The sequence below is a fragment of the Brassica rapa genome, chromosome A03, assembly GCF_000309985.2.
Source record: "Brassica rapa cultivar Chiifu-401-42 chromosome A03, CAAS_Brap_v3.01, whole genome shotgun sequence".
Lineage (NCBI taxonomy): Eukaryota > Viridiplantae > Streptophyta > Magnoliopsida > Brassicales > Brassicaceae > Brassica > Brassica rapa.
In genome coordinates, this window is record NC_024797.2 from 12,234,825 (window position 1) to 12,246,910 (window position 12,086).

The 12,086-nt window shown below is 27.3% G+C and overlaps 1 protein-coding gene across 1 annotated transcript; it reads left to right on the top strand.

Annotated features, from left to right (window-relative positions):
- Positions 1-6,620: 6,620 nt before the first annotated feature.
- On the top strand, positions 6,621-11,940 carry LOC103858293 (LOB domain-containing protein 11). The gene is made up of 2 exons (XM_009135627.3): positions 6,621-8,497; positions 9,283-11,940. Exons 1-2 carry the CDS (start codon positions 8,198-8,200, stop codon positions 9,676-9,678), a joined length of 696 nt encoding a protein of 231 aa, XP_009133875.1. The 5' UTR covers positions 6,621-8,197; the 3' UTR covers positions 9,679-11,940.
- Positions 11,941-12,086: the final 146 nt, after the last annotated feature.

A 12,086-nucleotide genomic window follows, 5' to 3' on the forward strand; every position in this document is an offset into this window, starting at 1 on the left:
CCGTCCATGCTTCACCCATCCACACCTCACCAATCCACAATCTCCAAACACCTTCATTCCCCATCAACGTTTTACCCATCCACGCTTCTACCACCCAAAATCCTTCCGTACACAGCCCACCCATCCACAACTCAAGGAAATGCAGTTGGATCTATAAATGTCAAACCAAAAACAAGAACAAACTGAAACCTTCAATTTCTGCCAAGAACAGCTCCAATAAAGACAAAAACTTAGTGTGCTCGGTCGCTTCCTCTACATCCAACACAATAAATTCACGTCCTTATCAAAGCTGACTTACTTCTCAAGTTTCAATTTTTGCCTTTGATTGAAACCACAAGATCCAGATCCGACGGTCAAGATTAAGGCACTTCACTCAATAAGCCTAACCAATAAATGCCTCCTAGGAAACAAATAAACCGAGCTCCATAGGCCAAACCGGTTTCCCTTTGAAAATCAAAAAATCAAGCTGCCTTCGATAAGGGTATATTCGTCTGTTTTTTGTCTTTGACCAAAGGAAAGTGCTTCACATGTGCAATGTGTCTTTTAGTGCAATAGAAAGACAGAATGTGGTCCATTATGTAATCAACTCTCAAAATAAATATAATTGACAACAAGAGAAAATTAGTAACTAACAGAAAGTTGATATACCATTTGAATATTGTTATGCTTTCTTTATATAGTATAGATACATTATATGATACTATAAGGTATATGATATCATATATTGATTAGTTTTTAAATACAATTAGATTAGACTGAGTAATAAATAAAACTACGTGTAAAAATGCTTTTAGTTGATCAATATTGATATAAACACTGAATACATAGTAAATTTGAAAATCTATTTTAAAGAAAATAATATAAAACTACTAAAAATAAATACATAAATAAAATAAAATCAATAAGGAAAAATATATGATTTCTTCGGAAATGATCTGAACAAAATATAATGATGATATATTTTATATAGTACGGCGGAAGAAATTTAAAATTATTTATTTCTATTTTTAATAGTGTTTTATCTACACTTTTCAAATCATATTATTAAAAGATGATACTTTCTCTTGTTGAATTTTAAATTTGATTTATTATATAGTTTGACAAATATTAAACAAATAAGATTCTGGGGGAAGAAATAACCAAAAAAAATTAGTAAATAATAGCATAAGGACAATATAGTATATATTGTAAAAATGATAGTTTTTTTTTAGTTAGTTAGTTACTTACTTACTTATAATACTTTTTGTTTGACGTGGGTAAAAAGATGAAAAATAGTAATTTTAGTTATTGACTTTATTTCTCAATTATTAATGTTATATTCTTAATGGTTATTGAGACCTTAGTTATTTCACAAATTCTCCACACGCGGAAAGATTATATTTGTTTAGTTTAACTTTTGATGTGTGTTTGTATTTTCGCCATGTTTTAGTTTCTATTTGTTGTTAAGAATATTTTCTGACATTGTGTTAATTTAATTATTGTTATTCATTTCTCTTATTGTCTTTATTTAATGGAAACACTTTCTCATCCTTCTTCAGTTCTTCTTGTATGTGTCAGGAGATTTTCTTGTACACAATAGTTGTAATGATACTGATATGTTTACCATATGATCTTATTTTGAATGTGGAATATTTTGTTGTGTCCGTTTTGTTTATTTTTATCTGATTTAACTTGTACGTACATTGTTTTTATCATGGGGTTTTATATAGCAAATACCGTTCCTATTGTGTAACTTTAAAAATTTTAAGATTGCGGGTAGATAAGCAAGTGAACAAGCAATAAAACTATATTGAATTTTAATAAGCATTTGAAAGTGTTTAATTTACTTTCTCATTTAAAAGTAACATTAACTTCCACGATTAATTTTTTTTATTCTTTATTAGAAATTATATATTTATTCTACTATTAAAAATATTATATATATACACATATAATTTTAATATTAGTCAATAGTTTTTCTACCTTAATTATGAAATCAGTATAATGAAGTATCTTAGAACGCAAATTATGGATTATTTTCAGTTCTATGCATTAGTTTGTTGAATATGTTAATAATTTTATTGCATGTTATACATTTTTATTAAAATTTAATATACGCATCCATAATAGTTTTAACATAGTATTTTTCTGAGTTCTTCTTGGATTCACCATTTAGGCTGACCAACAAATAATAGTTTGTCATTTCATATTCAGCTTTCAAAGAAAAAAACAAAATAATAAAAATTGTATTTTGTTTAAAATTCATTTTTTTCTAGAAGCTACTACTATTTTTTATTTTTTTATTTTTTAAAAAATATAATACAAATTATTATTTTTTTCGTTTACTTTAAAAATAATATTGAATACGAGATTGCAAACTATTATTGGTTGGTGAACCTACATGTTCACCCTAGAAGGTGAACCCAAAAAAAACTATAGTTTTCTTATCTAAGCTCACATACGTAGTTGACAAAAAAAGTTCATATATTATATACTAATATGTATGTATCTAACAAATTTTTATTCTAATGTTTATTTTTATAAAAACTAATTTATTAACTTAGATATAAAAATTTTGTCAGCAAATTAGACATAGATTTTTAATCAATATTATAAATTATAAAACTTCAATATTCATATTAGTAATCAATGTAATTACGTTCTTTTGTTTCATAGTTTTATTTATGGGATGTAGATTTTGAATCAAAATCTTTTATATAGTAATAATCATATTAGGAAACTTGGATTTGAAATTATCTATAATTTAGATTTTGAAAATAGTGAGACAAAAACACAAAAATAATAAATTACAAAACATTATCTCTTTATGCTCTTAGATTGAATTTATATTATGTTTAGTATTTGTCAAATTTTTACTGTTATTTAATTTTTTAATCCTAGTTTTTCATGCTTCCATATATTAATTATAAATAGGAAAAAGAATATTATTAATTTAAAAAAAAAAATTTCATATATAATTTATAAAATGAGGTAAATTTTATTTAAAAATGAAAGCAAAATATTATCTAATTATGGAAGATTCACCTAGTAGGTATGTATATATCAAGACTAAAACCATTGGCGTTATAACATGATAATACCATTACCACCATTTTAAAATGTACTGCAGGCTGCACCTATTTATATCCAAAAGCATAGAACAATAGACACTGGTTGGCGTTATAACAAACTAAAACCATTAACGTGATTAAATGCTTGATGTGTGAATGTAAAATGAAATCAACGTGACTATCGTGAACGTGACTATCGTGAACGTGATTGACATGTACTCACCATATAAGAAACTATCTATATTAGGTGAGAGCGAGAACAATTCCAGAATATGTTGTTAGTTTATTTAAAAAGAATTAATTTAGTCACATGAGATTTAAGAATGCACCTTAATTAATAGACTCATATTTTACAAGCCAAATAATCCTTGATTTAGTATGTATATACCTTTTAGCCATTAATCGTTTTACATCGTTTAAAATTCAAGTATGTCTTTGTTTTACATCATCAACTAGAATTTAGAGTAATTTATTAAGGCTATCTGTCATCTTCAATTAGAATTTGGGAATTAATATCTACACAAGAAATTGGGTGTAAGTCCGTTAGAATGTTTTTTTTTCTCGTTAGAATGTTTTTAAGTGGTAGTCAATATAGTCCAGCTCTTGACGCAAACATGGCACCCTCCCGCCCTACCGGTTTTGGCCTCCTATACAGGGAAACACATGCAAATCACATAGTCAATTCTTAAGAAAACAGAGGGTGCAACTGGAATGCTATTTTGTGGAATAAAACTCTTTGGAATGGATTATTCCACATGTTTCCATAAAATGTTTACCAGTTACCATGAAAACGTTTTAGAAACAATTCCATATATTCCATTTTTGGAATGGAACAAAAAAACAAATCCTTTGTAAATGTTGTTCCTTTTATTCAGGATCATAATCCTTCGTGAATGAATGGAAAATCATTCCAAAAATATTTTCAATTTTTATTCCATTTAATCTATCATTCCATTTTTTCTTATTCCAAAAATAATCATTCCTTTAATTCATAATATTCCTTATATGAATAACCAGTTACACCCAGAACCTTTTGACCAGTATAAATAATCAAATGAGTACTAGTGAATTAAAACAAATCTGAAAATGATTGAATGTGATTATGATGAGCTTTCTCTCTATCGCAGCATTTATTGAACGTACCGAAGGTGTATCTCTCAGACACGCTGCCTCTCAGACACGCTGCTTTTGTCTTTATTGTTACAACATGGGTTAAACACACAAACTTTGACCAATGATTTCAATCATTATTGTTTTTGTTTGCCAAAGGGTTTTAGCAAATTAATTGTATAATTTAAATAAACTTGTACAAATTTTTTAAGGAAAATAAAAAGACAGTACAACCATTGATCTAAACCAAATTCAACCGGATCTTAACCAACCTACACCACTAACCCACAGGACCACGCACAAACAGTTCCGTTCAATCATTACTGTTGTATAACAAATCAATTTGTTAACTGCACTGTTACGTACAAATGAGCTAATTGACTGATTGTATTAAATATTTATATGATTAAATACCGTTATAAGACTTCTTTACACGCAGTTACAGTTTTGTTACAAAATTTGGAGTCAAAGGAACAATGTGCGCCACAGCCAGGTACAGATGCAAGATGCAGCGACTTCAGCAATCTTCAAAATGATCGATAGAGAGAGGTTAGAGCCAGCACTATCAGCAACTTCAAGCATGTTTATAGAGAAATGATCTGTGTACAATGTCCCAAAGGGAAGATGAATCACTTTACTCTTTCATCAAAAGACTTAAAGCTATCCTTTCCAACATTGTCGTAAGCAACGGTATAGGTATACACACAGTACAAAATGCCTATGGCATGAATCACACCTCCGTGAAGAGCTCTTTCTTAGCAAGCCCAAAACGTTGGAAGACGCTCTCACCAAACTTCAAGATACATGGAAACGGAAGAGGAAAATAAGAAGGTTGCCAAAAAGCATGCACCATTTTCAAGATTTAAGAAAACTACACAGGGAAAACGATGACAGTCGTAGGGGACGTGGAGGACCAAGGAAAGATAGAAACTCGAGAGATCGAAGTTGCAGGAAGGAAACAAATCCAATGATAGTATGGAAAAAAAAAGCTTCAAAACCCCAGTGTGAATAATTAATTAGAAATTTAAGTTATCAATAGTGTGAATAAATAATATTTGGATGGTTTGGCATCCTAAAAACAGCAAGTTTCATATATAGTAAAGAATTAAATTGCTGTATATCGATTAGCAAAACAAAACAAACATATTAAATAAAATAAATGATCAATTCCGACAGAAAAATTCAAAGAATTTTTCACTATGAAAAAGGACAATGAATATCTCAAATAAAAATACATTATATAACCATCATTTTATATATCAGCTTATAAAAGATTGAATATTTAGCAAAAAACTAAGTTATTAAAAACAATATTAAAATAATAATATTTAGTAACAATTTGATTAGTCGCAGATTATGACGTGTATTAATGAGCCAAACTAGATTTCCACCCGCACAACCGTGCGGGTATATATTTTCACATTTATATATTTATATAGATATTTTTTTTACATAATTATTATATATTTTTAATGTTACTCACATATTTAAATTTTTGTATAATTATACCAAATATAATAATTTTATAGTTTTCATGCTGTAAATTAAAATCATCACATATATATGTTGCTTATTATATATTTGTCCTATTAAATTTGCATTTGATTACTAAACAAAAATTTTTAATGCATGAAACAACATATATGAAAATAATTTTGTATTTAATTTATTATAATCATGATCCGTAATTCAAATCGCTAGATTTTTTAGTAATCTTTTAATGTGTATTAATTTTATATAATAAATTACTGTATATTAAAAAGTTTAAGATAAGTTAAATTTTTATACATGAATCATATAGTTTCTAATATTAATCCGTTCTACCAAAATATTATATTTTTAGCATAAATATTTTATATTTATGAAAATAAAATATGTTAACTTATCAATTTAAAATAATTTTATCATATTTTGTTCAATATAACATTTTTATTTTAAAATGATAGATATTATTATAAAATTGATAAAATAGGATATAATTTTATTCTTTTAGTAACATTTCATTACTAATTACAAAATTAGTTGAACATTTTTATATTCATTTTATGAAAATTAAGATCTTATTATAATCTTTTTCAAAAGATTTGTTAGAATTTTAATTTTTTTTAAAAAAATTAAAAGATATTATGATTAAAGTAGTTAAAAATATTATATATATTAGCATTAGTGATATATATTTAATATTAAATTTAAATGATGGTCCAAATAAAAATATCACTCATCAAAATATCATGATTTTTATTTTATTAGAAAACAAATTTGAAAAAATTAAAATAGAAATAAATATTTATTTCTAACAAAAGCTTTTAAAATTATTAGTAAATGTATTTTTGAAATTAATTAATTTAATTTATTTAAATTTTCGTTTATAAACCAAAACTATAATAAATTTTAATTTCTAATTATATTTTATGATAATTTGAATTAAAACTAACTAATTTTTGAAAGTAAATTTAAAAAGATTCTAAGAAGATTTTAAAATTTTTTTGTTAGAACATTTTAAATATATTCATTTGTATTTCAAATAAAAAGATAAAGATATTAAAATATATAATAATGAACTTATGTAAAATATGATATTTTCTAACAAAGGTCCAAACTAAAAAAATCATACATGAAAAGAAGTCATGACTTCTGTTTTAATATATTAGATATGACGTCAATGTTACCTAAAATTCAACCTGCTGATTCGTCTTGTGGCATGGCATTCTCGAGTAAAGCTAACCTAATCATTTCTCTTCCAAACTTTTTTTCGATTTAACCAACGTCATTTGATTTTTGAACATTAAAATAATTGTTAATGAAACACAGAATCCTACTCCATCGGTTCCAAAATATAAGATATTTAGAATAATTTTTATGTTTCAATATAATTTTTTTTATATTTTTAAGTAATTTTAATTTTATCAAATTTAATAGTTTTATTTTGTAACTGGTTGAGTAGTTTTAATTTATAATTTTAATAATAAGTTTTAGATAAATAAATATTTTTTTTAATAAGCGTGTTATATCTAAAACATCTTATATTTAGGAACGAAGAGAGTATATTTTTGACAACAAGTTATTATGTGAAACATTTGATAAATTTTGATGAACATCATAATGACTTTAATACGAATTGTTTTGGTTTGTTTACATTTGTAAAATTCAAATGAATGGTTTAAATTTTGGGATTGATCATATTCAGAAATTCAATAAAAATAATTATTTACCTGTCCTGGTTTTTGGCTCTTCTGATATGATATTGAACAAACATATCGTACACCAAATTTTTTTTTTGTCATCATCGTACACCAAACTTTTAATAGTATGATTAATAATTAAAAGGCTAATCGAAAATTTTAATACTAACTATTACAACTTCTAATTAGTATGTGAAGTAAATAGATAATTGCAATAGTTATTAATAACTATTATAAATATTAATAATTAGTTATAATGCAGTTATCTAAACTTCGTAAACTTAACATTTTTTAACAACAAAAGGTTAATCGAAACCTATGCAGATTCCGGACCCAAACCACTTAACATTAGATCCTTGATTTCTATTTTCTTTCTTAAACTTCACTTTCTATATTATCTCGCAGCAAAAATCTCTCGGCCAAACTAAAAACCATATAAAAATATTGTGAATGTAATTTGTAAATATGCTGGTGGATTACAATTATCGAAATAACTCTTCTAAAATATAAATAATTATGATTCCGTTTTAATAACTTCAAATCAATAATATGAATGTTCATTTTTAGTTATTGAATTGATTATTTATTTTAAAGTTGGTTAGTTCAGTTTTATGACATCACATGATCATTCTTCTCTATCTGTCACATGATCATTTTCTCTATCGGTATAAATACTACCACAGTCTTCCTTACTATAAATCACTTTACAACCGTTGTCAAAAAAAATCACTTCACACAACACAGAACACTTTTGCTCACAAACTACTTTCATTCTAACTTTTTCCTTATTTACAACTCAACCAATTAAACCAAAAGAAAAAAAATTATCAGTTTACCCACAAGAAATTAAGAATCATGTTAAAGATGGAAACTTTTGGTGGCATTTCGGTTGCTGCACCTACTTCCTCCGCCGTGGCAAAAACCACCACTCCTGCCAACTCTGCTTCTCCCACATCTTCACCTCCGCCGCCTCTTTCGCCGGAGCAGCCACAACAACAGACGGTAGTGCTAAGCCCTTGTGCGGCTTGCAAGATTTTGCGGCGCCGGTGCGCCGATAAATGCGTATTGGCCCCGTATTTTCCTCCGACGGATCCAGCGAAGTTCATAATCGCCCACCGTGTCTTCGGAGCTAGCAACATTATTAAGTTCTTGCAGGTACTTTTCTTTTCTTTATTTATTACTTGCAACACGTGTGTAATTTCTATGTATGTAATTACACACGTGTGCACATGAGCATATATTTTACATTTGCTTACTAGTATTTAGCATCAAAATTATAAGGGGAAATTAACACAAACAATCTCGTAGTTATTCATAAAATCGTTTTTTCTAATATAAAGCTATTTTTTAGTAGTTAATGCAAGTGTTTTTGTTCTCTGTATATAAATCATTTAATTTATTTTTTAATTGGAAAATTCGTTTCAAAATGTGAAAATGAAGTTACAGAGGTTAAAAGTCTAGTTCTTGAACAATATGGGTTCACAAGCATGTTACATAAACTAGTCCCTCCAAATTGAATGAAATGTCAACAAAACCTTTCCTCAAAGCTACATGCAGCCTCTCCCTGTTAATTATATATGTCAATATAAAAATAAACATATCTTAACCCTTAAAAAAAAGTCTTATGTACACTTACATTACATGTCTTTTTTCAACTGATCGATTATATTGATTTCAAAGCAAAGAATTAATACAACATTCAGTATAACTGCTGAAAGAACATGAGATGGTAGCCTCTTACATGTCTATTTCAACAATTTCTTTTCATTAACCTTAAAAAAGTATGTAAGATTTATTTACGGTCTAACATAATATCACAAAATAACTATTAATATTAAATACAAAAGTTCAATCATTTCATCTGTATCCTCTTCTAAAAAGCATATTTAGTGAAAACATGATACGTTTCTAAATATATATCGGTTTGTCTTCGCTATCAGGAACTTCCGGAATCTCAAAGAACAGATACGGTTAATAGCATGGTTTATGAAGCAGGAGCTAGGATGAGAGATCCGGTTTACGGCTGTGCGGGAGCGATTTACCATTTGCAGAAACAAGTGTGTGAGCTTCAAGCACAACTTGCGAAAACTCAAGTAGAGCTAGTGAGCATGCAACTCCAAAGATCAGATCTACTCGAACTATTACATAAAACGGAGCAAGCAAATTTATCAGAGCAACAGGAAGGACAACAAAATATGTCCTTTGAGAGTTCATTTGAAAGTGGTGACGAGTTCATTAGTAGCCACGATGAAGTGACCAATGATTTGGGATTCCTCGATGACAACAACAACAATAATAATTCATCCATGTTGTGGTCGGATCCTCTTTGGACATGATGTATTATTAGCTCACTTTAATGCGCTTTAGTGGTTACTACCATATGCATACTATAAACCTATGCCGACTTTTCTTTCTCTAAATTTGTCTAAGTCAGCCAATCATATATAAGCACGTTACTGAGAATGAGAAAGATGTCATATGCATACTATAAATCCTATTATAGTATGCATATGGTAGTAACCACTAAAACTCTCATAATCGCAATGATAGAGTTTCGGTCTAGCAAAGAATGAAAGAAGGTGACATTTTGTGGACTTTTCGTTCAATTATATCATTATATATTTTTCACAAGAATGAGAAAGATGTCATTGTTAATCATCCTCGTGCTTACCGGGAAGCGACTAACGTGCAGTATATTCCTCTTCTGACGTGTGTTTTGCTATGCATTTTATGAATAATATACATACAAAATTTCAAGTTCTTGAAAACATACAATGTGAAATGCGAAATTGGCTAAGGAAACGACAAAGACGTGACACGTCCCTATAGACTACAGAAAGTACAAGACATTACGCGTTTTGCTCCATGTGACTACGTGTATACTGCATACATATTATTCGATCTATTTATACGACTTCATGATGTATGTGTGGACAAATAAGTTTCACTAAGGTTACTGATCGAGTTAACTAACAACCTCGATGTTAAAAAAAAAATCTATTTTCTCAGAAAAAAAATTTCTAACAACTTAATGATGGTGTTTTCAAGGGTAAACATTATTTGGACTATTAACCTTAATCATTGTGTTCGATTGTCTCTCAAAATTCTTTATATTTCAATCATTAGGAATCTGATTCTCAAAACTCTTTATATAGGATCCGAATAGTAATATGCAGAAAAACTTAAAGAGAAGAACTTTGTTTAACGAATCAAAACAACTAAGATCCAAATACAAGTTAACCGTAAAACAGTCTGAATGACAACAACATAAAGAAATGGTTAAACAAGTTAATTATAGACAAGTCTAAACAAAACAACATAGAACATAAATTCATACAATGAAGCTCAAGACGGGATATAAGTTTCTTAAGTTTTGCAATCTCATGAGCCATTTTATTCATAAGCTTTTTTAATTGGTGAACCTCTTTCTAGACACCGATAACCCATGGTTGACGAAAGTGGATGTCATCGTTCTGCAAGTGTTATATCTCTTTTAAAGAAACAAAACCTAAAATGAATCAAAGTTAGTCAGATTATCTCGAAGTCTTCGCATGTGAAAGTGAAGTATCTACTCCTATGAAAATATCAAAATCTGTTGGATACTTTGGTTTTGGAGAAACCTCGTTGATGTTTTTACATACTCTTAACTAAGTGTTTGCCCGTAATATCAAAATTACATATTCCTATATATGTTTTTATGTTTACCTTAAGTTCTTAACCAAATTTATCCTTAGTTTTAAAGAGATAAATCCTACTATATATTAATTGAGAACCCACTTAGTTGACTTTTGATTATGTATCTTTAATAGGTTAAGTTTTAAAAAATGTTTATGATTTGATTGGTTGTTAACATTTATTAGTTATTATTTTAATCAGATCTAAAAATAAAAGGTATCGCTAAAACTAATTACTACAAATTACCAAATAACACAAATAATATTACAAATAATGATTTATGGTAACTAATTGTAGAATTAGAGAAATAATATTTATGTTTTATCAATTTCTTTATTTTTATCGATTAGCTTTATAGAAATAAATTTAATGGTTTTATATTATTACATAAAATAATTATATTTGTAGGTAATGAATTATTATAACTTTTATGTTTTTAAAACCCACACAAAACCATTTACAAAAGATCTTTCATGACAAAAGTCTCATATCATTTTATTGGTCATATTGGAGTTACACAAAAAAATACACTTTTTTTTTCTCTCTCTTGAGAGTTAGAGTATTTTTTAATTTTTCATGTGTTAAACTAAAATATAAAGTAATTCTACAACCAATTATCTGAATTAATTATAATACTCTTTTTTGTAAGAGAAAGATTTTTAATGACTAAAATTTATATTTTTGAACTATTTTAAATCTCACATATCTTCTAAAAATATATACTGAAATTTTTGATTATCTAAATACTGAAATTAAAAATTAAAATTTTAAATTTCTAATTATTATTCAAAAATTATAACAGTGTAAAAATAATATTTATTTTCTTATATAATATAACTATCTGTAAAATTACGGGTAAACACTTAGTTAAGAGTATGTAAAATTACATTTTTTGTTTAAGAACGAATATAAATCTGATAAAAGTGACCACGTGACCAAAAATTTACGACAAAAAAAACAAAAGATAAATAGATTTGAAAGATTTAAAAGATTTAAAAGGATGAGAGAAATTTTTTACACTCTCTCTCTCACTAAAGGTTTCCCAAATTAGTGTTTTAAAATTATACTT